A 26921-nucleotide genomic window follows, 5' to 3' on the forward strand; every position below is an offset into this window, starting at 1 on the left:
AGGCAGTGGCTTGTGCTTTCCCACGAGGATCCTTTCCCACAAGGAAAACAACCACAAACATGATTTAGAAGCAATGGGATGGGGAGAAGAGGCCAAGGAGGTCTAGCTAACAAAAGAAAAAGCCTTGTTCCTATCTGAAGAAGTGTGCATGCACACGAAAGCTCATACCAATGACAAACATAGTTGGTCTCTAAGGTGCTACTGGAAGGAATTTTTTATTTTGTTTTGAGTATTAAGGTGTTCTCAATTATACGGAAGGGACTTACTGAGAGGCTGGGCTCTGATGCAGAAGATTATTTTGTGAAGAACAGGGCTTGGTAGGGTGGACATTCTATGACAAAGGACAGGTAATCTGTCATTACTTATAGGACTTAATTTTTCCCATGCAGCACAGTCTCAAAGGGTGTCTCTTAACCAATCAGAGCATGCATTATTTAATAGGTATCAGTGTGTACACTGCAAGGATTAAGCTTGTGCTTCACAGGGAATGGAAACAAATGTGTTTAATCAGGGTGGAATATGCTTGCTGGGGGAAAATCCATGACTTGCAAGGGATAATTGAGGGCCACATTACAAGTGCTTGCTGCATTAGCTGTGTCACCAATTCTGGGGGTATAAATTAGACATGCACTAACTGTTGTGATTCATGGGGAGATCCATTTCTAGGTCACTGCAGGAAATTCCTTGCAAATTACAGCCACTCTGGTGAAGAATTTTGGATGAAACAGCTTAACAAAATGAGACTTGACTTGAGCTTCCTCTGATCTCAAGCACGATCACAGGTCTCTTTGCTAATTGAAATCAGTGAAATTACATACATAGTCTTGGGTACAAGTACAATGAAATCTTATTTACTTACTGCATAGTCTTGGGGCATGCACAGAGTTCCAGTTCAACTGAGACGCTTGATAACGCCTTTCAAAAGAACCAAGTTGCATGGAATGGTGGAAAAGGTTAATTAGTGGCAACTTTTGACACATTGTAGACCAACCTTTCTTAACTTGGTGCTGTCCAAATGTTTTGGACGAAAATTCCCACCAGCTCCATTCATTGTGTTGGCTGAGGCTAATGGGAGTTGTCACTCCAAACTTCTGGACAACACCAAGATGGGGAAGCTCATTGCAGATTATAATCTGTTAATTCCAGTGTCTACTGTTGCAAGATGTGACGTAGATGGAAACTATATACAACCCAACAGAATTAGCAAGATGCACCAGCTAAGAATGAGGGCGTGAAAAGATGGCATCATCTCCTGACCCACCCCTACCAATATAAATACTGACTTGGCTCAGTCTTAGGCATTGATATCTGGCTAACATCATGAAGACTTTAGGTGCCTTCCTCCTTCTGAGCATCCTAGTCCTTTCTTCACAGATGCCATCTGCATCTGGTGCAGGAAGACCAAAAGGTAAGTCCCAAGACAACCATGTGCTATAAGGGATGGGCATTTTCCTCTGCCATCATTTCATCCTTTGAAATCAGATTAGCGCAGGGTTAGCCAACATGGTACCCTCTGAATGTTGGTGGGCTCCAACTCCCATAAACCAGCATAGCCAATGGACAGCGATCAAGACAGTTGAAATCCAACAATGTCTGGAGGACATCAAGCTAGCAACATTGGTCTTAAGGTATGCTTGCACCGTTTGTGACCCACTATGCCAAATGTCCATTCAACTATGGGCTGGTCCATAGTAGAGCCTGGTGTGGTTCTGGCAGGTGAGAGGGTGGGGACTGGTGGTTACAGAGGGGGGCACCCTGAGGGTTTGGTAGGTCCTGGAGTGGGAGTGGGGTGAGTCTAACTGGTGCCAGACTAGAAAGACTAAAAAACAAACAAACCACATACCCTCTCTGTTTCCATTACTTTGAGTGTTCAATAGCATATCTGATACTGAAGCCAAGGACAGAATAATGGATGAGCGGGCAAACACTTGACAAATGGCAATTCTAGCTATGCTGAGGAGCACGCTCTTAATACTGGCGATGTTTCAAGATAGCCCTCCTGCAGTCTTCTGTAGCTCGCCTTGTCTGGTAAACTCCTCCTGCTTTTCTCAGAGCAGGGAAACCAGTTTCCATGAAGACTGCTAACTGAGGAATTCTCCCCTGTTCTTTCAACTTGGATTCAGACTTAACATATGGAACTTTTTTTCTGAAAGGATAAGTCTATAAATGGCTACTACTAGTAACAATGGCTCTGCTCTGCCTCCATGGCTGGAGGCAGTAATTCTTCTGAAAAGCAGTTGCTGGAAACTACAGGAGGGGAGAGAGAGAGCCCTTGTGCTTGGGTCATGTCTGGGGATTTCCCACAGGCATCTGGTTGGCCACTGTGAGAACAGGATGCTGGACTAGATGGGTCATTGGCATTGAGAGTAATTATCTGGCAAGTCCAAGAAGCATAACAATTATGCCCTTTTCTTTCATTCCATGTTTGCTCTTCCTGTTGCAGAGAAACCAGGACAGTGCCCAGTGGTTACTGTAAGATGCCGGATGATCAATCCCCCCAACCATTGCAATAATGACTTTGACTGTAAAGGGTCCATGAAGTGTTGCGAAGGGATGTGTGGAAAAGACTGCATCGACCCAGTATTTGGTACTGTATGCAACAAGATCATTGCATTGTGTTGATTCAGGACAGGTTTTTCGCCAATGATGTTAGCATTTCCCTTGTGGGTGGCAATATGGGTTAGGATTCCTTTGAGGAGAACAACTCGGGAAATTGAAAGTGGTATTGCTTGCATCTCAGGAAGGATGCTGAAAATGTTCCAAGCATGGATGGCTGGAGAAGAAGAGGCTTAGCATTCTATTATGGCAGGGCTACCCAACATGGTGCATTCCAGATTTATCTGACTACAAAACCCATCAGCCCTAGCTAGCATGGCCAATGGTTAGGGATGATGGAGGATGTTCAAAGGACACCACATTGGCTACATCTCTATTATGGGATGCAGATCCGGCTCACCCATTAGGCAAGCTGAGGCAGCTGCCTCAGGCAGTAGAAGCCCCCCAGGCAGCATCCCCGCAGCTACGCCCCCTGCCCCACCCCCTTTACCAGTGGTGGAGAGGTCTCACCCAAAATTGGCATAATCTTGTGGGAAATTGGCACAAATGGTGCTGCTGCTTCTGCACCATTGGCAGATGCAGCAGGGCACATGGCAAAGCAGGTGGCGGCGGCAGGAGCAGACAGATAGTGGTGGCGGCAGCAGCAGTGGCGTGGCAAGGTGGCACTTTCCCCTTTCCTTAAGTGGCGAAACAGGAAGTACCACCCCTGATGGGATGCAGCAATGGTGGAGAAAGGTGGGATTCTTTTCCTTTTAAGTGAATACTGAGATCTCTCAGCAATGCAGAAAGGCTCCCTACCCTCCTTCACTAACTGCAGGACATCTCTATGGATCAGAGTGACTTTTCTCCAAAACCACTCTGTTTGTGCCCAGTGATATTTTTGCTACCTGGATCCCACAGTTGCTGGAGATCAAGAGTGGAAGGGCTCTCAGAATTTATCCTTTGGAAATAACGGGCCTGTGTTAGTTATGTCCATTAATTCCAATAGGTCAACTCTGAGTGTGGTCAACATTGGAAGCAACCCATGATATGCAAAATCTGTGTTCCCATTCGGTGGAGGGATCCCACTGGAAGTGACATCAGGCATGATGGTGGCATCTTAACTCTCTTCTAACTGTAGTGTAGCTGTTGGTTGTGGTGTGGGAGAATGCAATCCCAGGTGGAATAGATGGAGGAAGCATCCTGATATTATCCTGGTCTCCTTTCTCTTATTCTAACAGGGCAAGTCATTGCAGAATCATAGAATTGTAGAGTCAGAAGTGACCCTGAGGGTGATCTAGTCCAATTATTATTCATGACTCATGCATATCACACTGCAGCTCTATATTGTTGCAGAGCCAATAGTGGATAATCATAACCTAATTATAAATATAGATATAAATTACTGAAGTATTGAGTTTAGGCTCTTGGTGCTTATTAGATTCAGAGACTTTCATCAGAGATATGCCATGTTACAGCAAGAGAAGATATTATGTGTACTAGAGAAGCCAAGGTCAGCAACTCCTCCTTCATATAGTTCAGACAGGGCATGAGAATTGTGTAACCTGCACTAATCCACGCAGAATGTGAGTCATTCTACATACTGCAATAATAATAACAATAACAATAACAATAATAATACTTTATTATTTATACACCGCCACTCTGGGCAGCTTCCAACAAACATTAAAATACATCAAATCACAGATTAAAAACTTCCCTAAACAGAGCTGCCTTTAGGTATTTTCTAAATGTCAGGTAGTTGTTTATCTCTCTGACCTCTGATGGGAGGGTGTTCCACAGGGCGGGTGCCACTACCGAGAAGGCCCTCTGTCTGGTTCCCTGTAGCTTTGCTTCTCGCAGTGAGGGAACCGCCAGGAGGCTGGACCTCAGTGTCCGGGCAGAACGATGGGGGTGGAGACGCTCCTTCAGGTATACTGGACCGAGGCTGTTTAGGGCTTTAAAGGTCAGCACCAACACTTTGAATTGTGCTTGGAAACGTACTGGGAGCCAATGTAGGTCTTTCAAGACCGGTGTTATGTGGTCTTGGCGGTCGCTCCTAGTCACCAGTCTAGCTGCCGCATTCTGGATTAGTTGTAGTTTCCGGGTCACCTTCAAAGGTAGCCCCACCTAGAGCGCATTGCAGTAATCAAAGCGAGAGATAACCAGAGCATGCACCACTTTGGCGAGACAGTCTGCAGGCAGGTAGGGTCTCAGCCTGCGTACCAGATGGAGCTGATAGACAGCTGCCCTGGACACTGCAACTATTTGTGATGGTAGCATTTAATCAAATAGATATTTCTCTCCTCTTTCCTGTAGCATAAATTCTTGTTTCACTGATGGACACCCAGCAGCAGCAGCAGCAGCAACTACCACCACCACCACCACTACTACTACACTGCAACAAAAACACCTGTACCATCCATGGACATTATTCCGATTGGGATTTACCAGCCAACTACTTACCTCATTTGCAGGAGGAAAATCTAGCTGAATGATTCTTTGATTTGGATCTTTGGGTCTCTAAAGTATTTGAAGCCCTTGATTTGGAGAGGGAAATGATCATCTCTCTGTTTATGTCTTCAGCTCCCACAGAAAGCTAACTCTTAAGATATCATTCTTCTGATTTACTGTAGACAAACTAATATCCGAGACAGAACTGAGCTGAAGCTGCTTTCTGCTTTTCATGTTGGCCTTTCATAACTATAATAATAATAAACCTTTATTGTCAGTACACCACCTGTGTGCAGTGAAATTAAATGACCCCCCCCCCAATACACTCAATCTTGTTGACACTCTGTGTGCTTGTCGGAAGTCAATTGCACCACTATTTTTTTCCATTCAGCAGCCCAACAGCCCACAGATAAAAACTGTTCTTTAACCTGTTGGTGCGGCTGACTATACTTTTGTATCTCCTGCCCGAAGGTAGGAAATTAAAGAGGTGCTGGCCGGGGTATGAGTCGTCCCTGAGAATTTTCCTCGCTCTCCTGAGGCAGTGGTCTCCTGCAATGTCATCTAGCGAACTCAGGGGACAGCCCATGATATCATGTGCAGTATTCACCACCCTCTGTAGGGACTTCCTGTCCGTGGCTGTCAAACCAGCGTACCACACCATAATAACAGCTTCCCCCTTTTTGCCTCTTATTGAAATTGCTTTCAAAAGTCTCGTTCATTTTGGATTGCACAAGTCTTGGGTGAAATTTTGTGCGGATGTGATAACATGCACTTCTGGTGCCTAATATGATTCGCCCTTTGGAGCAACATATTCAGCCATAGCCCCAGGAAGAAATATCTCTGTACCTTTCCATCTCTGTTCTGTGGTGTTGGGTGCCAGACTTGTGCCTACTTACAAACAGCCTACCGCAGCCCCCACCTAAAACAGTTACTCACGAGCAGCAGCAACTGTTGGCAGTACCAGATGCCTTATGGCAGTACCAGATGCCAACTCAGCCTCCATGTCTACTCTAGCAACACTGTAACAGGACCTAATAGTGTCTTCTAAAGGTAAAGGTAAAGGTAAAGGGGCCCCTGACCATCAGGTCCAGTCGTGTCCGACTCTGGGGTTGCAGCGCTCATCTCGCTCTATAGGCCGAGGGAGCCGGCGTTTGTCCGCAGACAGCTTCCAGGTCATGTGGCCAGCATGACAAAGCTGCTTCTGGCGAACCAGAGCAGTGCACGGAAATGCCCTTTACCTTCCCGCCAGAGCAGTCCCTATTTATCTACTTGCACTTTTTCTTTTTCTTTTTTATGTGCTTTCGAACTGCTGGGTGGGCAGGAGCTGGGACTGAGCAATGGGAGCTCACCCCGTTGCAGGGATTCGAACCGCCAACCTTCTGATCAGCAAGCCCTAGACTCTGTGGTTTAACCCACAGTGCCACCTGGGTCCCAATTTTCCACTGTGATTGATACCATCATCTGCCCAAAATATCCTTCTGTATTCAACATAGAATTGACAGGTCAGTCTCTACCCCTGAAAAATATATGGATACAAACCTGACCTCACCATGGCAATACCCACAAACCAGTAGCAGAACATTTCAGCCTCCCAAGACACTCTGTAACTGACCTCAACGTACATATTTCACAACAAAGGGACTTCGAATGAATAAATACAATGCGAAACAACTGAATTACAAATTGTCAAGAAGTTCATTGCCATCACTTGAGGGTCAAATGGAGAGAAAGGATTTTAATCAAGTGCTTTATTACGGTCATAGACCAGCATATATATTTTTTTAAATCAAAGTTACTAATCAATGCCAGGGTATTGCCATCAATGGCTTTCTTACTAATGGTTCCCTGCCCCTGTGTGTGTTGATAGAGTCATCTCAAAAACGATGAGTAAATTATCACCCAGCTGCAGCTGTAAAGGGTGTGCCTATTTAACATATATATACATTCTAATTACTACTCTAATTGCATCTCATTACCATTCATTTGTATTTGCTTTATACCTTTCTCCCTTAAATACCTGCCAACTAATAATTCGCTTCATGCAACTGATGAAGTAGGCTTTAGTTCATGAAAGCTTGTGCTGCAATAAACCTATTTGTTTTTAAGATGCCTCAAGCCTCGTTGTTGCTCTAACAAGATTTTTTTTTTTTTTGCCAAAGTCAGAAGCAATTACCGGTACTTATGAACCTGGAGCTTGATATCTGCTAAGCTTAGCTATTCAGGTAGGTAGCCGTGTTGGTCTGAGTCGAAACAAAATTTTTAAAAAATCCTTCAGTAGCACCTTAAGGTCTTTAAGGTGGTCTTTAAGTTGCTACTGAAGGATTTTTTTTATTTTGCTTAGCTATTCAGTAATATTTGTTTTGTGGCAACCAGCCAAGTCAAATTGGATGCTCTGCTATTGACCAAACGAATGCTCTTGACTGAGATATGTGATTAACAAGAAAATGCAGCTCTGCAGGTACATGACAACTGTGCAGAAGTCTTTGTGATCAACAGGTTTCCACTCAGAGCAACATTTCAAAACCATATATGTCTGCCTGCCTGCCTGCCTAATATGATAGTTTCCAACATTTCATTATAGTCTAGCATTGCCAGGAAAGAACACAGATGAAGCTACACAAATAATGCCTGAGGTCAGAGGTGCATAAATTTTACATGCAACAAGGGAGTAGTTAGAGATTATGGGAGCATCATTAACACATGACTCCGAAATTCCTGATTAAGCAAGCTGTAGTCCAGAAACACTGGGTGTGGGTGGTGCTGTGGTCTAAACCACTGAGCCCCTTGGGCTTGCCGATCAGAAGGTTGGCGGTTCAAATCCCGGTGACGGAGTAAACTCCCGTTGCTCAGCCCCAGCTCCTGCCAACCTAGCAGTTCGAAAGCACACCAGTGCAAGTAGATAAATAGGCATCGATGTGGCAGGAAGGTAAATGGTGTTTCTGTGTGCTCTGGCTTCTGTCATGGTGTTCTGTTGTGCCAGAAGCGGTTTAGTCATGCTGGCCACATGACCTGGAAAGCTGTCTGCGGACAAATGCCAGTTCCCTCAGCCTGAAAAGCGAGATGAGAACCGCAACCTCATAGTCACCTTTGACTGGACTTAACTGTCCAGCGGTCCTTTACTTTTTACCTTTTTTGAGCCCAAAAACATTTGTAAAACAGCTTGAAGTTTTCAGTTTCCCTCACTTTCTCATTTTTCCGATATTAAATTCAATGTGGTGTAATGGTTAGACTTAGAGTGTTGAACTAGGGCCTGGGGCACCAGGGTTCATAATCCCCACTCAGCCATGAAGCTCATGGGGTGACCTTGGGCCAGTCACCATCTCTTGGCCTAACCTACCTCACAGGGTTGTTGTGAGGGTGAAATGGGGAGGAGGAGAATCATGTACACTACCTTGAGATTGTGGAAGATAAAGGCATTTAAGCAGTTTAGTTTATATTTCACAAACCTTACACATTTTTGTATTCAGTTTTGCCTAAACATACATATTTTTGCAAGCAATTTCCCTCAGTATAATGCAGTTTTGTATGCTATTATCACCATGTGCATTTTTGTGAAAACATTCCCCAATACAGTCATACCTCATGTTACGAATGCTGTGGGTTGTGTAAGATGCGGGATACGTACACACCGAACCCGGAAGTACCGGAACGGGCTACTTCCAGGTTCGGCGGTTCGTGCATGCACAGAAGCGCCGGAGTGCAACCCATGCATGCGCAGAAGCGCTGAATCGCAACCCGCGAGTGTGCAGAAGCACAGGCGCAGGTTGTGTACGGCTCATGTTACGTACGGGGGCTCCGGAACGGATCCCATATGCAACATGAGGCACCACTGTATATGCATTTTGTACGCATTTTTGACTGTACACTTGCATCACAAAATTAAAATGCAGACAGAATAAAAATTCTCCCCATGTGTGAGCTGTCAGAACTTATCCTACAGAGGTGCCGTCAGCAGTCTCGTAGAGTGGGTACTACTCTTTCCCAGCACCTCACTAAAACTGCTCACCTTGGGAATGTTGACCAATAGAAGGGTAACCAAACATTTGTTTGCAGAGAGATGTGTGCAGGCATCTATAGGTGAACGGAGTACATACATCACAAGACTAGAATAGTATGCATTTCTCAAATTTCTCCTGTCGGCATTGACCCACAGGTCAGCTTGTAGTATTGGGGAAATCTACTTCCTTCCTTGTACTGTACTGTAAATACTGTGAAGTCAATTGTTAAATGACCTCTGTAGCTTTCTCTCTTTCCTTCTCCTTCATTTCCTTTGTCCCCCATTTGACATCTTTTAGGCCACCCCTTCCCCAATGCCTTCCATATGCTTTGGACTACATTCCCCATCAGCCTTGACCACTGGGCATGCTAGTTGAGAGTTGTGGTCCAAAATCCCTGGAGGGCACCACATGGTGAGGGCTGCCATATATGAAAGAATTAAAGAGCCATTGTCCCTGAGCATCATTAACAAAACAACAGACAAGAGATCATCATTGATTATGGTGTTGTAGATCAGTGGTCTTCACAGCGGTGGAGAGCAGGCAATGCGGTGCGGTGCTGGTGCACATCCCGGGGGGCGGTTAGCAGCAATGGCATGCCAATGAGATCTCACTGTCAGGGGCAGTGCGCTCCCCCCGCACTCCTCTTCCTCTGCCAGTGGGTATTTAACAGATTGAATATCAGGGTGAAAAGGATGGGTGTGCTTGAGGCTATCCATCTAAGGGTGTGTTGAGAGCCAGTGTGGTGTAGTGGTTAAGAGCAGTGGACTAGTAATCTGGTGAACCGGGTTCGTGTCTCCACTCCTCCACATGCAGCTGCTGGGTGACCTTGCGCTAGTCATACTTCTCTGAAGTCTCTCAGCCTCACTCACTTCACAGAGTATTTGTTGTGGGGAGGAAGGGAAAGGAGAATGTTAGCCGCCTTGAGGAGAAGAATAAGAATAAGAAGAGGAGGAGGAGGAGGAGGAGGAGGAGGAGGAGGAGGAGGAGGAGGAGGAGGAGGAGGAGGAGTTTGGATTTGATATCCTGCTTTATCACTACCCGAAGGAGTCTCAAAGCAGCTAACATTCTCCTTTCCCTTCCTCCCCCACAACAAACCCTCTTTGAGGTGAGTGGGGCTGAGAGACTTCAGAGAAGTGTGACTAGCCCAAGGTCACCCAGCAGCTGCATGTGGAGGAGCGGAGACGTGAACCCGGTTCCCCAGATTACGAGTTTACCACTCTTAACCACTACACCACACTGGCTCTTAGAAGGGTGAGACCCTTAGAAGGGTGCCAGCACATTTTGGTTCATAACTTTACCTCCCATTAAAAAATGGGAGCTCAGAGTCTGTGAGTGCCAAGGAAGGTCTTCATAGGCAGCAGGCTGGCATGCACACACACACACACACACATTTTAAGTGATGACTATACATCCAAAAATATCTCTCAATTAAAAGCTTATTGTCTCTAGCTTAGGGTTGTTTTGTCCCCCAAATTTAGGCAGCCGAATTCGCACATTATGCAAACCACACAGCTGAGTTCTCACCCCATATTACCCCCCCCCCCTATGAAAGCTGTTTAGAGGAAGGCAGGCTGTGCTGTCTTTGGCCTCCATTGCCTGAGTGAATCACTCTGATCATGACCAGGAAGATTTGGAAGGTAGCACACCCAGAAAGCAGCCAAGTCCTGCTCCAAGAAGCACGTAGGATTTCCCCTTTCCTAACCCTGTACTCATTGCACTCACTAATAACTGCCGGAATTCCAGATTGTAGGTCAGAGGCTCATAGCTACCGAATGCAAGAGTATACCGGCATATAGACTATAGGTGAAATAAAGATTGGGTAATGGAGTGGCATCTGCAAGGCATGTTTGGGTGACAAAAGTGGGGCAGGGCTCCTCCCTCTTGGGATCCAGTGCCACCCTTTTAGCAAGCTTAAATATCACCAGCCTGGCCCAGTGATGAACATTCAGAACCAGATTCTGAATGCACCATGAAGGCCAGAAGCATCTTAGTCTTTGTGGGGCTGCTGGTCCTCTGGGCACAGATGCCACCTGCATCTTGCCTGCCACCACTAGGTAGGTTTTGAATGAAGCTGCTTCTCCTTCTGTCTGATACCAGAGTTGTATATAAAATATATTTGGCTGACCAAGCCATCTATGGCTTTTTGTGGGAGGTGGGTTATTGGTTGGTTTGTCTTTGTTATGTATTTTGTTTTCTCCTTTTGTATTTTTATGTTGCACACTGCTCTGTGATCTTTGGATGAAGGGAGGTATATAAATTTAATTTTTTTTAAAAAATGAAATGGTACCTGTCACGGTGGCCGGAGTGGACTACTTCAGAGTAACGACGCTACGCAGCTCTGCATTTTATTCTTTTATTGGTGCTGCGTATTTACAGTGCTCAAGTCATTGCTATTTACACGGAGTGATGTGGTCAGTCGGTTTCAGAACCTCCTAATGGCTTTTGGCGCGTCTTTCTCCAACACAAAAGCTTTGGCAGACCCATCCTCTTGCCCCTCCTCTTCCTGCGTAATTCTGGAGTTGGGGGGATGGGTCTTCCCCCCTTGCTTGCCCCTTCCTGTCCCACCTGGGACCCTGGCTCCTCTACCTTGCCTGAGCCTCGGACACGACTTCCTGCTTCCCCACTGGAATCGGAACTCTCCCTGCTTTCCCCTTTGCTCGGGGACGGGCTTGAACTCAGGAGGGGAGGGACTTCGCGATATCCCCTGTCCCTCACATCCACCCCCCTCCCAAGCTCTCCTTCACCTCCTCATGCAACCCCAAGTAGAACGCCGCTTGCATAGGGGGGGACCCCAGTTCCCACCCCAATCTGTGCACCAGCATGGTGAATTTCGCCCAATACGCGCGAACTGTCATATTTCCTTGGCGTAAATTATGAAGTTCCTCCTTAGTCTGGTCCATATGACTATCGGACGAATACATCGTTTTCAAACCTTCTAGAAATAGTTTGACATTCTTCATGCAAGGATTCCTTGTTGCAATTAACGGTCTTAGCCACTCCCTGGCTGCCCCGGTAAGGTGCTCCACAATAAACGCTACTCTGTGCTCATCATCAGGGAACTCATCGTGGTGCAGCTCAAGAGCATACACAATCTCAGTCTCAAAGCCCTGAAATTCCTTCGGGTCTCCATTGAACTTGCTAACTAGGGTCCCAGCTCTCCTTCCTGGCAGCACTTGGACTTGGGGTGCCCCTCCCGCCTTGTTTTTCTCTGCATCCAGCTTGTTTTGGAGGTCTACCGCCACCGCCCTTAATTGCTGCTCTTTTTCCTGAAGCTCTCTCACCTGTTCCGCAAGTTGTAGCCGGTCGTCCTGGACCTTCTTAGTCTCCTCTTTAGCTGCCTTCAATTCTCCCTGCGCCTGCAGCGACAGCTGCTGCAGTTCTAGCTGGGCTTGCTCAGCGATCTGCCGCCACTTCTCCGCCTCTGACACGCTCATCCCGGCAACTCCAAAGTAGCCCAAAAATGATTAGGAGGTTGCTGTCACGGTGGCCGGAGTGGACTACTTCAGAGTAACGACGCTACGCAGCTCTGCATTTTATTCTTTTATTGGTGCTGCGTATTTACAGTGCTCAAGTCATTGCTATTTACACGGAGTGATGTGGTCAGTCGGTTTCAGAACCTCCTAATGGCTTTTGGCGCGTCTTTCTCCAACACAAAAGCTTTGGCAGACCCATCCTCTTGCCCCTCCTCTTCCTGCGTAATTCTGGAGTTGGGGGGATGGGTCTTCCCCCCTTGCTTGCCCCTTCCTGTCCCACCTGGGACCCTGGCTCCTCTACCTTGCCTGAGCCTCGGACACGACTTCCTGCTTCCCCACTGGAATCGGAACTCTCCCTGCTTTCCCCTTTGCTCGGGGACGGGCTTGAACTCAGGAGGGGAGGGACTTCGCGATATCCCCTGTCCCTCACAGTACCGTTTACCAGTTTCTGAGGCCCTTGCTTCAAGTTTCAGTGCTCTCAGTGCGAAAGACTTGCGGTAGGACAACATGAACCATTTTCTGGCAAAGGACTCCCTGGACCTTTCGCATCGTTTACTGGCAAACAGTACTTAGCTCTGCTCAGGAATTCTAACAACCTCCCCCACAAATAGGTAAAGGTAAAGGGACCCCTGACCATTAGGTCCAGTCGTGACCGACTCTGGGGTTGCGCGCTCATCTCGCATTATTGGCCGAGGGAGCCGGCGTATAGCTTCCAGGTCATGTGGCTAGCATGACAAAGCCGCTTCTGGCAAACCAGAGCAGCACATGGAAACGCCGTTTACCTTCCCGCTATAGCGGTTCCTATTTATCTACAGTACTTGCATTTTGACGTGCTTTCTAACTGCTAGGTTGGCAGGAGCTGGGACCAAGCAACGGGAGCTCACCCCGTCACAGGGATTCGAGCCGCCGACCTTCTGATCAGCAAGCCCTAGGCTCAGTGGTTTAGCCCACAGTGCCACTGTTAAATGGACTCTTTTTTTAGTTTCTTATGCAAAAAAATGCAGATTCATTCTAATGCTGCTGAGTAAACAATAGAATACCATCCTGCCAAAACTGGTTAAAATCAGTGCAGTTTTGGAAGGTTCGATCTACAATCTTGACTGCAAATGGTGCCCAATTGTAATCAAAAATTATCCTCGATATCAAAAACTGCCATGCAAAATTTGCCTCCTCTCGTGCTCCAGGTGAAACCAAATCCCATAGTTCCAAGTCCACTTACAAGGGCTGCACTCAGAGGGAATCACAAACTGGTTAAAAGTATTCTCTCTTGTGAGAAAGAATGTCAATATGTTTTTTTAAAAAAATAAATGTTTCTATAAACTAAAACATAAAAATATATTTGCACGTCCTGCAGGTTGGTAAGTTAGAACCTTTCTCTGTGGCATTGAATTTTCAATGTGTAGCAGCTTCTCTCTCTGTTTTTAATCAAGGAGCAGTGCACTATAAACCTTTAGGCGCCAGGCAAAAATGTTCCTTTTTAACCCGGCCTTTGCCTGACCTGATCTACATCCTATGCTCTTTTTAAAATGCTGGCTCTTTTTACGTTTTTTTTAATTGGGTTGTTGTTTATATTTTGATTCTATGTATGTGATCCTTTATGTCAGTGATGGCCATAAAGGATCTTGGCCTTCCGGCTGTTTTGGGACTACAATTCCCATCATCCCTGACCACTAGTCCTGTTAGCTAGTCCTGTTTGGCCATCACTGCTTTATGTGAACCACCCTGAGACCTTCGGGTATAGGGTGGTATAGAAATTAAATGAATAATAATAATAATCCCCTGTCCCCCTTCCGGCTGTACCAGTTCTTGCACCAAACCATTTAATGAAGCATTGCATTCTTCCCATACATTCCCATCTTCATTGAACTTCTGCTCATTCAGCTTTCAATTCCCACAGGCTGATTTTGTAATGTGACCCGCAATCACGCAAAGTCCAGTAACCATTAACTCAATGGCTGGTTGTGTATAATTCACATAGGACTTTCCTGTGCACATAATGTTTTGCTACCCTTGTTTCATTTAACTTCACAACAATGTTTTTAGGCATAGTGTATTTTGGTATTTGTTAACCCCACTATTTTCTACTTCCAGAAAAATTTGGAACTTGCCCCCCAAATCCATTCAAATGCAGTGTAAAGGGAAAGGATTTCTGCAATTATGACTATGACTGTGAGGGGATTCAAAAGTGCTGCTACTTCAATTGTGGCAAGATTTGCAGAAACCCACAAGGTATGGTGTATAGCTAAAGCTGGTTCTTCTGTGTTGGCTGTTCTGTTTCCTATAATATGTTGTCATTTAGTGCTTTAGGTTAGCCTGAGACACAGTAATCTGCTGAAGGCAATCAAATGAACTTTATGTTTAAATAAGGATCTGTAGTTAGGATTCCCCAGACCAAAACCAATACTTTATCTTTATCCATTCCCCATGAGTAGAAACCGCAGGTAGGAAAAAGCTATGTAAGGATCTGTGAAGTATATAGAATCATAGAGTTGGAAGAGACCACAAGGGCCATCCAGTCCAACCCCCTGCCAAGCAGGAAACACCATCAAAGCATTCTTGACATATGCCTGTCAAGCCTCTGCTTAAAGACCTCCAAAGAAGGAGACTCCACCACACTCCTTGGTAGCAAATTCCACTGCCAAACAGCTCTTACTGTCAGGAAGTTCTTCCTAATGTTTAGGTGGAATCTTCTTTCTTGTAGTTTGAATCCATTGCTCCGTGTCCGCTTCTCTGGAGCAGCAGAAAACAACCTTTCTCCCTCCTCTATATGACATCCTTTTATATATTTGAACATGGCTATCATATCACCCCTTAACCTTCTCTTCTCCAGGCTAAACATACCCAGCTCCCTAAGCCGTTTCTCATAAGGCATTGTTTCCAGGCCTTTGATCATTTTGGTTGCCCTCTTCTGGACATGTTCCAGCTTGTCAGTATCCTTCTTGAACTGTGGTGCCCAGAACTGGACACAGTACACCAGGTGAGGTCTGACCAGAGCAGAACACAGTGGTACTATTATTTCCCTTGATCTAGAGCCATTGCAGATGCTGATTGCAATTAGATAGCTGCCAGAATTCAAAATAACTGATCCACTCTGGCAGATATATAAGATGAAATAGACAATGGGCTATCTTTTCAATCATTGCTCCATCCCCCAAAATTGGAAGATAGACACAAAATGTCACTTTGTACAAAGCATAACTTTCATAGAAAGTATTATCTTCCATAACTGGAACATAAATACAAAGTGCTCTCTCAATAGAAGAGCAAAGACAGCCTCTCTCTATCAACAGCTGGTTCTTTGGAATTCAATCTGGGCTCCATACAAATTCCCAAATTCTTTCTCTCTTAAGCACACAACACCCGTCTTCACTGGATAAGAGCTTCTACTGCCAGCAAATAGTGACATCAGGTTACATGTGAATCTCGATGTCATTGAGGTTACCTTTCTCAAGATTCACATGTAACATGTTGTTACTAAACAATGACACAAGGAAGGAAGATTTGCTATTTAGTAACACAAATTGTCTCCTGCCAACCTAGCAGTTCGAAAGCACGTCAAAGTGCAAGTAGATAAATAGGTACCGGTCCAAGCAGGAAGGTAAACGGCATTTCCGTGCGCTGCTCTGGTTCGCCAGAAGTGGCTTAGTCATGGTGGCCACATGACCTGGAAGCTGTACGCCGGCTCCCTCGGCCAATAATGCGAGATGAGCACCACAACCCCAGAGTCGGTCACGACTGGAGTCAGGGGTCCCTTTACCTTTACCTTTTAACACAAATTGTTACCTAACAACATAGGTGATGAATAAACAAGCAAGGAGTCTCTGACCCAGGCAATTAGTTTCAGGCAAAGATCCGTGAAATTTCGCCAAAGTGTTTGCAGCCTAAGGTATCATTCAGGAACTTGGCTTGAGGGGCTGCCCCTCTCTATGCCCATCTGTGGGGCTGCACTACATTCATTCATTCATTCATTCATTCATTTTTTGCAATTCTACCCCTCCTTTTTTTAAAAACAACCCTGAAAAGTAGGTTAGGCTAAGAGGCAGTGGCTGGCCCAAGGCAACCCAGTGAGCCCCATAGCCAGTTGGGGATTTGAACCCTGGTCTCCCAATTCCTAGTCTGACACTCTAACCACAAGGCCATGCTGGATCTTGAGATGCCCTTGATGAAATGTGGGGCTTTGGACATGCATAGGTGAGCTATTTATCTGAAGCATTCATCTGGCTCTGGAAACACAAAATGAACAGTCATGTGGTGGTTTTTTTCTGTTACAGAAAAAGCCGGCAGCTGCCCCAGCCTTCCATTTTTCTGCTCCGTCCCAGAAGGAGATCTTTGCAGCAGTGATTCCGATTGTCCAGGACAGAAAAAGTGCTGTTATTTAAATTGTGGGAAAAGTTGTGTAGACCCATGAGAAAATAAAGGTATTGCTTGTGTCTCTCTTCTTGTCCTTCCCTAGTATCTCAGTTAAAATCATAGGGTTTTTCTTATCCAACTCCCTGCAATGCAGAAATCATAACTAAGGAATCCTTTTATTCATTTGATAGGAAAATTCTCCTGACAAGGGAACTTTTGTCAGCAAGTCGTGACTGGAACAAAGAAAACACAAAAGTTTTTCAAAGTTTTTCCGATGGAACACAGTCTGGTGGAATATATGAATAATCTCCCAATGAAAGATGTTCTGCAACAAACATCTTTTTTTTTGCAAAAAATATAAAATATAAAAATATTTTTAAAATCATTTAACTGTTCGGTATCTCTTACTCTGTGGAGATAATGTGACAACAGTGACTTAATTCTGCTTTTCTAGGAAGGGTAAATTGATAATATTTCCTTCAGAAGAGCATTTTCTGGGTATTGGAAGATTGTATTATTTGCCACAAAGCAGAAAGCACCTAAACACCTTCACATTTAAAGCACAGCACATGGGTTGGTACCTCAATGCAAAATAAATAAATCTCAAAACAACAGTTTCAGGAAGTTTGACTGAGGAAGGTTCATAATAAACGGAACCAAATTTCTTCTCCATTCCCAATATCTGCCCCCCCCAATATCCCAATGTTTGTTATATTTACATTGTAATTCTTGGCCTATATCCTTCCAGATATAAATTTCCAGCAGCTGTCATTGTCTTGTCATCTTGGGGTGAAAACTGCTTGCAGGGAGCAAACTCTGAATCATCCATCCATGATTCAGTTTGTCTCTTGGAGCTCAGAGAAACTATGAAATGCATGGTAATTCTAATTGCCATTCCAAAAATATTGTAGCTGTAGTGTTTGTGGTCTGTCCAGACATGCCTGATCAGTAATTGAAACTCCCTGCCTGGGGAGCAGTTCCTGCCATAGCTAAGTGAGAACTTGCTGGAGTCTTAAGCTTTGTCTGTGCAGCAAGTGGGAGCTGCTATATGGAGTTGTTATCAGAAATTAATACTACTGTTGACACTTTCCTGCTGCTTCCTAGCATTTGGGAAAACCTGCTGGTTTCCTCACACAGTGAGTACGCTTCCCAAGCCCGCAGGATACCACAGTAGGTTGTACATTAGGGGTAAGCAAAGAAGTAGAAGAAGAAATATCTATAGCAAAAGTGTTTTGAGGGGGGGGGAACTTAGTTCACTGCAAAATGTGAGTAAGGTTTTTAAAAAAGGTAAAGGTAAAGGACCCCTGGATGGTTAAGTCCAGTCAAAGGTGACTCTGGGGTTGCGGTGCTCATTTCACTTTTCAGGCTGAGGGAACCGGTGTTTGTCCACAGACAGCTTTCCAGGTCATGTGGCCAGCATGACTAAACCGCTTCTGGCGCAACAGAGCATCGTGAGGGAAACCAGAGCACATGGAAATGGCATTTACCTTCCCGCCACACCGATACCTTCTTATCTACTTGCACTGGCATGCTTTTGAACTGCTAGGTTGGCAGGAGCTGGGACGGAGCAACGGGAGCTCACCCCGTCACTGGGATTCAAACTGCCAACCTTCCAACCAGCAAGTCCAAGAGGCTCAGTGGTTTAGACCACAAGTGCCACCCGCGTCTCTGCAAATGTGAGTAACTGAACATTTATTGCATGAAAAAGTGATCGCCCACAAAAGAGCACATCACTTATGTATTGTGGGGGCCGAAGCTCCCATGGTCCCTAGGAGTTGGCTCCCATGTTTTGGGTGGAATTCAGCACCATGCCCTTCCAATCATTTCATCTTTTGAAGCATTTTAGCTCTGCTTGCATGCTTTTCTGAGGGCTCTCCCAAACAGTCCCCAAACCCATTGGGGGGGCAGGTCAAGGAAGGGGGAAAGCCCTGTTGTGCAAGCAGTACTCCTTTCCTTGTTTGCTTTCCCTGACTCATGATGTGAATCCCACCCTTAATTTATTCCCACGCACCCACCCACCCAATGTCCGTGGCAGGTGGGGGGGGCAATCATGATCAGGAGGTGCAGTGAGATGGGACTATTCAAGCCATTCTCCACACACTAATGTCCAAATGCAAACCATTCCACAAATACAACATTAAGGGCTGGGGAATAGGAAACTGCCTGCCCATCTACAGATTGTTTTTTGGATCACAGACACCTGGAAGCAGAGTTGATATTTCCTCTTTAGGTTTGGAAATATCTTTGAAATCTTAGGTGCTGGACCACTGCAACTGCCACTCTTCTCCCACATATCTCACTGTCACCTTCAGTTTTTTTTACACTCCTTGATGACTGAATTGCTCCATGGAATACGCTAGATAAGCTATCCGTGTTTGCTGCTCTCTTTGTCGCTGGGAAGTTTTGTAAGGCTTTCCAGTGTTGCAGGAGAGTGTCCAGAGAGATCTTTTGCAATGCTGATTAAGACAGAAATGAGCACATCTTCTGCTGTTTTATAGAAGCCATAGGCCAAGGGGTTCAACAGACAAATATATAAGCCTAGGGGGGAAATGACATTTCTGCACTGGAAGAATCCAGAATGGTCTTCAAAGAGAAAACAACATACCTCCCACTTTGGAGAGCTGACAACATACTTGGGAAAGTTTAAACCCAGGCTTCAGCCTTAGCCACCTTCAGGGACAATGTCATGAAGATGTTGATCACCTTTCTCATTGCGGAGGCATCCGTCTGGGAGCTACTTCTGTGCGGAGTGTGATCTGACTCTGACTGCAGAAAAATGCATATGAAATACACAACTGCAAAAAGTATGTTCAAGTAACAAGACCCACACTCAAATAGGAATGGGCTGTAGCTCAGTGGCAGAGCACATGCATTTCAGAAAAGGGTATTGGGTTCAAATCTCAGCAACTCCAGGTAGAGCTATTGTGTTGCACCTCGTTTTGGACTTTGGCTGTGTTTCTGGCACTGCCCCTGATAACTCCTGGCTGTGTTGCCTGTGTGCTACCTGAATAGGACAGTGCCCTGTGATTACCACTGGCTCATGTGAATGAGCCCCGAATAATGCATGCTGATGAAGAATAATACAGAGGGAATGGTACTGCATGAAATCTCTTGCTCTGGAAACACTCCCAGTTCTTAGAAAACAGTCTGAAACTTATTAGCATGTTTATTAAAGAGGTGGTGAAAGAGAGTAATTGGCTGTTGGCGGAGGCTGGCTTTCAGTAATCAGCTTCCCTGTTTCTGCTTTGTGGGGAAACCTCTTTCCCAAGCTTGACAGTTGTGTTTTCCTTGCCAAATCAACCCGAGAAATGAAGCAAATTCACAGTTGCAACTAGGACTAGGGACCTATACAAATACAACTAGTCCTTTCTCCAGACCAAAGGTATGAAAACGCTAGCTTCCCATCAAATTTAAAAGCCACATTCTGAGGGTGCCATGAAGACTCTTAGCAGTTTGGGCAGAGAATATGGCAGTATCGGTACATATCTATTCTTGAAATATGTATGGGCCTTTTCATCACACACCTTCAGTTGTCACCATCAATCCCTCTCATGGGAAATGTTTGGTAAGGTTGCTAAGAATTTGCGGTAAATCTTGTAGACCCCAACAAAGTTTCCTCAATTCCCTAGCTCTATGAAATGGCAGCTAATGTGCTGTGTGTCTCCTTTTTACAAAGCTATGCACAAAAGACCATAAATTTCTGCCTTGAACCCTTTGCAAATTGTGCCAGCCACCCCATGAGGATGGCTGCCATTTTCTTCTTTGTGTGCATGTCCTGTGCATGTCCTGTCATGCCTTAGATCTGTCAACAGTGAAGTGCTGAGAGCAACAGAGTTTTTGTGGCCCAATCCAGATGTAACCAGAAGACCTTTGCTGCTGACAAATATTGTTGGGTTCAGGCCCAGAAATGAATGCCAAAGGCTCCAGGGCGGGGGGTGTAGAATTGTCTTCTTTTTGTTTCATGAAGTAATATCTCTGCTGAAAGGTTAAGTGCTCAAAGCAACAGTTTCTAGCTCAACCCAGACATGATTAGAATACTGTTCCTCCATCTAAAAATAATGGCATGTGGGCACCAAGAGCACCATCACTGGCCTGGAACTGTGCCTGCACTTAATAAAATGAGTCACAACTACACTACTCAGAAAATGGGACCTCTAAAGTGGCGTTTCCCAAACTATAAAACTCTGAAGAATTAAAGTTTTGTGCAAGATGTTAATACATTTTAGCACCATACTGCCCTCTCGTGGCAACTTGATGAGCTGTCCAAACCCTCCTACCTGAAACATTGCACAGTACAGTACTGTAGTTTGTCGGTGAGTTTTAGAACTTCCTCTTGCTGTATCTATTTGACTTAGCTTTTCAGATGCCCACTCCAAAACAACTGGCTCAGGCACAGCACCCCAGTCTCCCCGAGTGGTGCAATGTTCCAGGGGTTGCATGCAGGCATGTTGACCAGGGTCTGTGCTCCCTTTTGGGACGATGAGACATAACAGAGACTGTGGTGTCTTAGTTTATGATACAGTATATGGTATATTTGCGCAAAAATGCAACCTGCTCATAGATGAAGGGATTGCATAGCCTCCAACATTTCCCCAATGAAAATAGGGACGCCCTATTCCATAATAATAATTTTACCACTCTGGGCAACTTCCAACACATATAAAAACATAATAAAACACTGAACTTTTTTTAAAAAACAAAAACAAAATCTTCCTTATACAGGCCTGCTGTCAGATGCTCGGGGGTTCCATAACTACATACCCTCCATTATTTCTCTGATGAAAATAGGGACATCCTAAGGAAAAGCTTTATGTTCCGGGATCAAATCAGAAACGGGGAGCGCTTCTGTAAACCCAGGATTCGAACCGCCCACCTTCTGATCGGCAAGCCCTAGGCTCAGTGGTTTAGACCAAAGTGCCACCTGTGCCCCTTGTAAACTGGATTACATAGGCGAAAAGCCCTAACCATTTCTGGGGTTCTATTCAGCACTATCCAGCAGACTTAGTTTCTCAGATCATTGCTGAAAGGGGGAGGGCTTATAGAGAACAGCCCCCCCTCATCAGCTCGAGCTCTTCGCAGAGCAGCAAGTCCAGTAGGGGATCAGATTAAAGGAATCAGGAAGTAGAGAAGGGAGGGGAGAGGCTCTGACAGCATGCGAGAGCCTCAACACCGAGTAGAGAAGGAAGCCGCTGGGGAGGAAATGACGGGATTGGCCACTGGAGAGCACTCAGGACGGCCCTCCCCCCCAACACCTGAATTGAGGCGCACGGCACCCCGTAGGGCGAGAGGGAGGCGCTTTGGGGTTCCCAAGCTGTTATGTTGGGCGCGAAACAGGAAGAAGCCATTGCGAGGTTCTGACTCGTACTAAGCAGACATGTTTTCCAGACTCTTTGCACTGTAAATAATATGCACAATAAAAACACCTTAAAGACAAGGAGGTGTGGAGCGTCGTTACTCAAGAGTAGCCACAAAAACCTCTGACAATTGCTTAGTATAAATTGCTAAAAAATGAAAAAGAAAAAGAACGATGACACAAAATAATTACAAATGGCAAAGCTCTGATCCAGAAAGCTTTATTGGAAGATTTGTGTTTCAGCCGGATCACGCTGAGGTTCCATTGGATGATTGTGGGAACAAGTTGTCTCCTCTGCAGAAGCAGCCTGCGTCTCAGATCCTTTATATTGGGTTCACACACTGCAAGAGGCACTTAGAGAAGCAGCACTTCTTCACCCCTGGGCACTCAGTGTCATGAGTACAGTCGTTCCTCATTCTTTTAGTACATTTGAAAATTTCTTGAGGGCACTTTTTAGGCTTTGCTGTAGTAAAGATGGGTGACAATACATAAGCATTATAATTTTTCTTTTAAAAAAATGTTCTACCAATAAAGTGACCCACCCCTAGCCACATGGCTCATTCTTCAAAGCCCTGAAGATTATCATCTAGGGATCGCCTAGTCAGGGACCTAAGGGAATGAGATAAGTTAGCAAGCAGATATGGAACATCATTGCATGTAGTTGCCAAGCCACATGAATAATAATAATATATTATTTATACCCCGCCCATCTGGCTAGGTTTCCCCAGCCGCTCTGGGCGGCTCCCAACAAAATATTAAAAATACGATAAAGCATCAAACATACTATACGTAGTACGTATAGGGAGTTGCTAATGGAAGATGATGGAGGGCTAAGGTTGAAACCATATGCAGAATTATGTGACAAATTAACAGGCCGGTTACAGTACCATCAGATCAATGATGTTTTTAATAAAGACAAAAATAAGAATGGCTTTGGAATCTCAAGATCAAAGCTGGAAACCGAGTTGCTGGAGGGTAAAACAAAAATCATATCAATAATGTATGATCTATTGTTGGAATGGCATACAAAAGATGAAGTCAAGGAGGTTATGATAAAATGGGCAATAGACATTGGGCATAATATAGAATTAGATACATGGTCTAGATTATGGAATACAGGATTAAAATTTACTGCATGCATGACATTGAAGGAAAACATAATGAAAATGATGTTTAGATGGTATTTGACTCCAACCAAGTTAGCTAAAATGTATAGAATGAGGAACAAGAATTGCTGGAAATATAATGTTAAAAATGGTGATTTTTACCATATGTGGTGGACCTGCAGCAAGGTTAAAGTCTTTTGGAATCCTATATAATAAAGTGCAAGTGTCTCTGCGTCCAATTGTCCCGTGTGTCCCTGGGTTACTGCGCATATGGCCCAGGGACACAGGGATTGGACAACAGAGACTGCACGCGCACACTCTCCCCCCCCCTGCCTCCTCCAACCGCCGCTCCCGGCTGGAACGTCAGGGAAGCAAGGGTGGAGGCCGGCGGAGGCCTCCTGCTCACAACCCTCCCTGGCCCGTGAGAGGAGCAGCGGGAGGCCGCGAAGCAGCGGCGACGAGGTAGGCGTTTGTGTCCCGCGTCCTTCCTTTTGGCGGCTGCGGGAGAGGAAGGAAGGAGGAGAAAGCAGCGCTTTCTCCTCCTCCGTTCCTGTCCCCCTGCCGCCGACAGCAAGGACAGGTCCCAGGGTTCGGAGAAGCGCTGCGCAAGCGCTTCTCCGAACCCCGGGATGTTCTAGCGCCCATTATTGAACGGGCTGAAATACACTAGTAATATATATAATGAGTTAAAAAGAATGTTCAGGTACAATTTTCCAAAGAGACCTGAAGCATTTCTATTAGGAATAGTGGGAGAGGAAACTGATCAGAAACTGCTTATGTACGCTTCTTCTAAAAGTCGGATAGTTGTTTATTCCCTTGACATATGGTGGGAGGGCGTTCCACAGGGTGAGCGCCACTACCGAGAAGACCCTCTGCCTGGTTCCCTGTAGCTTCACTTCTCACAGGGAGGGAACTGCCAGAAGACCCTCGGAGCTGGATCTCAGTGTCCGGTCTGAATGATGGGGGTGGAGACGCTCCTTCAGGTCTACCGGTATATGAGTGCTCTGGACTAGCTTTGCCTGGTATTCTGCGCTTGTTTTGCCAGCTGCAAAGCACTATCTGCCAGCCATGTTTCATGCCCTGACCCCCGTCTCTCGCTCATGCCGCCTCCTCAAGCTACTGACCTTCGGCTTCGGGACCCCAAACGGGAAAGCATACACTCTTGGAATGGATGGGTTAAGGCTGCCAATCAGACCAGGCATGGTCCCCAGCATGCTGGATCAGGCCAAAGTATGATCGAGTGCAGCCTTCTATATCTCAGTGGCCAATAATATGTGCCTATAAAGCCCAGAAGCAGGAAAGAGACACAAAACTCTTTCCCCACTCACGGACTCCAACATCAGCAGTAGAACAGACCCCCATGAGAAGGTGGGGGACTCTCCTTCCTTGGGGGTTTTTAAGCAGAGGTTGGGTGGTCATCTGTCATGGGTGCTTTAGCTGAGAGTTCTGCATTGCAGGGGATTTGGGCTGGGTGGTGTTCAGAGTTTGATTCTATGATCTCCTGTGAGGAGACGCATTCTGCCCTTTTAATATTTGACGTTTTATTATGTGGTTTTTTTTTTACATTTGGCTGGAAGCCACCCAGCGTGGCTGAGGAAAGGGCAGGGTATAAATATCATTTGTATTATTTTATTATTCATTATTGAATTTGTATACCCGCAGGTCTCCGGGTGGTTCACAGGATAAAATCACAATATAAAAATACAGAATAAAAGCAGAAGCAACTGAATAACACGGTGTTATGAACACCCCCACCCAAAAAACCCACCATGTTTTACAAGGGCATTGGGTGACAATCAACAAAAGGCCTGGTTAAAGAGGAACAATCTTGCCTGGTGCCTAAAGATGTATAATGAAGGCGCCAGGCAAACCTCCCTGGGGAGAGCATTCCATAAACGGGGAGCCACTGCAAAAAAGGCCCGTTTTCACATTGCCACCCTCTGGACCTCTTGTGGACGAGGCACATTAAGAAAGACCTAGCAGAAGATGATATTATTTTTATTATTGCAGTAATATCATGACCAGTAGCTATTGACCATAGAAAAGCAGAGCAAACCTAAGCATTGTCCAGTGATACAAAATACCATACCATACCTTTCTGTGTATCAAGACATTCCGACCCCCAATAAGCAAAGCAGCATTTCTGTTTTCCTGGACAATCAGCATCTTTATTGCAGTCATTAAAATTTTTAATAGCTTGTTCATGATCTGGTGGACAGTGATCTGGTTTCACTACAACAGAGAAAATTCAAGATATCAGACGAAAGAAGGCTGTGCTGCAGAAATGAGACTCAGCTTAATTCTGTCACTTAGTGCCTGCTTGTATGTTGCCAACTCTGAGTCTGGCATGGAGAAACTGAGGATACTTATTGGGGATGCTGAATAAATCTTAAAGGGGTTTCTAGACTGGAGGCATCCCTCCCAAAAGCCCCACAAGAAAAGCATGCGGGCTCCAATTTAAAAGAGGATCTTGAATCAATCAATCAATAAAAAATAAATAAGAATCCTTCCAGTAGCACCTTAGAGACCTCTAAGGTGCTACTGGAAGGATTTTTAAAAAAAATTTTTTTGACTACGTCAAACCAACATGGCTACCTATCGATAAATAAGCTAGTTGTATTCAACTCACGGACGGGCCATATAGATCTCCCACGGGAGGCAATACTTGCAATAGTCCTGTACAGTTGTAAGGATCTGTATTATCCAGGGAGGAATGATACCTGCTCTCCTCCTCTGATGCTCTCCAGGGGGTTCTCCCATACCCCAAATGCCAGTGGGGGAGGGGGAGCTGCCTTCATCATTTGCATAACGCTGTCTCCTTATCTGCACAAGTTTTATCAAGCCATTGATTCCCAACACTTGGGATGGGAAGTTACTGTAATAACATCTTTCAGAGCAATTCTAAGCACAGGAAGCTGACAAAAAACTATGCTGGCATAAATTTAGGGGGCGTAAACTACCCCAGATCTGGAACGCACTCAGGGCACCAGGGAGGGAGTAATGCTGACTGAGTCTGCTGCTTCCTGGCAAAGTAGAAATAGGAGCGTAGAACCACCTAAAGCCAAGACCCCCTTGGGATGATGCCCACCTGTTAACATGCAGGGGACAGTTCCCAAGCGCCCTTATCGGGTGTGTACGAACTGCGAGGTCGGACAGACCTAGCTCATGGGAAAGCAGTGTGTGATAAACTGCACAGGAATGCAAATGGACAGGGGATGATGCAGAAGGCCACACTGAGTGTGGCCACCAACCAGAATGCATAGCCCCATGTACACGCCCCAGGCATACCCCACGACGCAACCCACCCATCACGCAGCCACATGAAGGCCAGGTAAACGAAGGCACGCGGAGGATTACAACACACTCTGCACTGCACATTGCACAACTCACAAGCAGCCCAGACACGCACATAGGTTGCCACCCCCACTCCACCCCCCCAACACATGCCCACAATATCCCCCCTAGAGGCAGGAACTGGAACACCATACCATTCACAGGCTGGAAGCAGGCTTTGCCACAGGGGCCCGGGCAGCACTTCTCTGAACTTGGGCAGTGGGTGTCATTAACGCAGCTGTTCCCAACAGCTTGCCCATGGCAGATGGCATCATTGCGAGGACAATCCCCAAGTTTAACTTGGAACAAAAACACAAAA

The 26921-nt window shown here is 45.6% G+C and overlaps 1 protein-coding gene across 1 annotated transcript; it reads left to right on the plus strand.

Annotated features, from left to right (window-relative positions):
• Positions 1-1315: 1315 nt before the first annotated feature.
• Positions 1316-5269, plus strand: LOC118089372 (antileukoproteinase). The gene is made up of 3 exons (XM_035123969.2): positions 1316-1408; positions 2444-2587; positions 4855-5269. The coding sequence occupies exons 1-3, from the start codon at positions 1321-1323 to the stop codon at positions 4857-4859; spliced, it is 237 nt and encodes a 78-aa protein (XP_034979860.2). The 5' UTR covers positions 1316-1320; the 3' UTR covers positions 4860-5269.
• Positions 5270-26921: the final 21652 nt, after the last annotated feature.

The sequence above is a fragment of the Zootoca vivipara genome, chromosome 7, assembly GCF_963506605.1.
Source record: "Zootoca vivipara chromosome 7, rZooViv1.1, whole genome shotgun sequence".
In the NCBI taxonomy this organism is placed as follows: domain Eukaryota; kingdom Metazoa; phylum Chordata; class Lepidosauria; order Squamata; family Lacertidae; genus Zootoca; species Zootoca vivipara.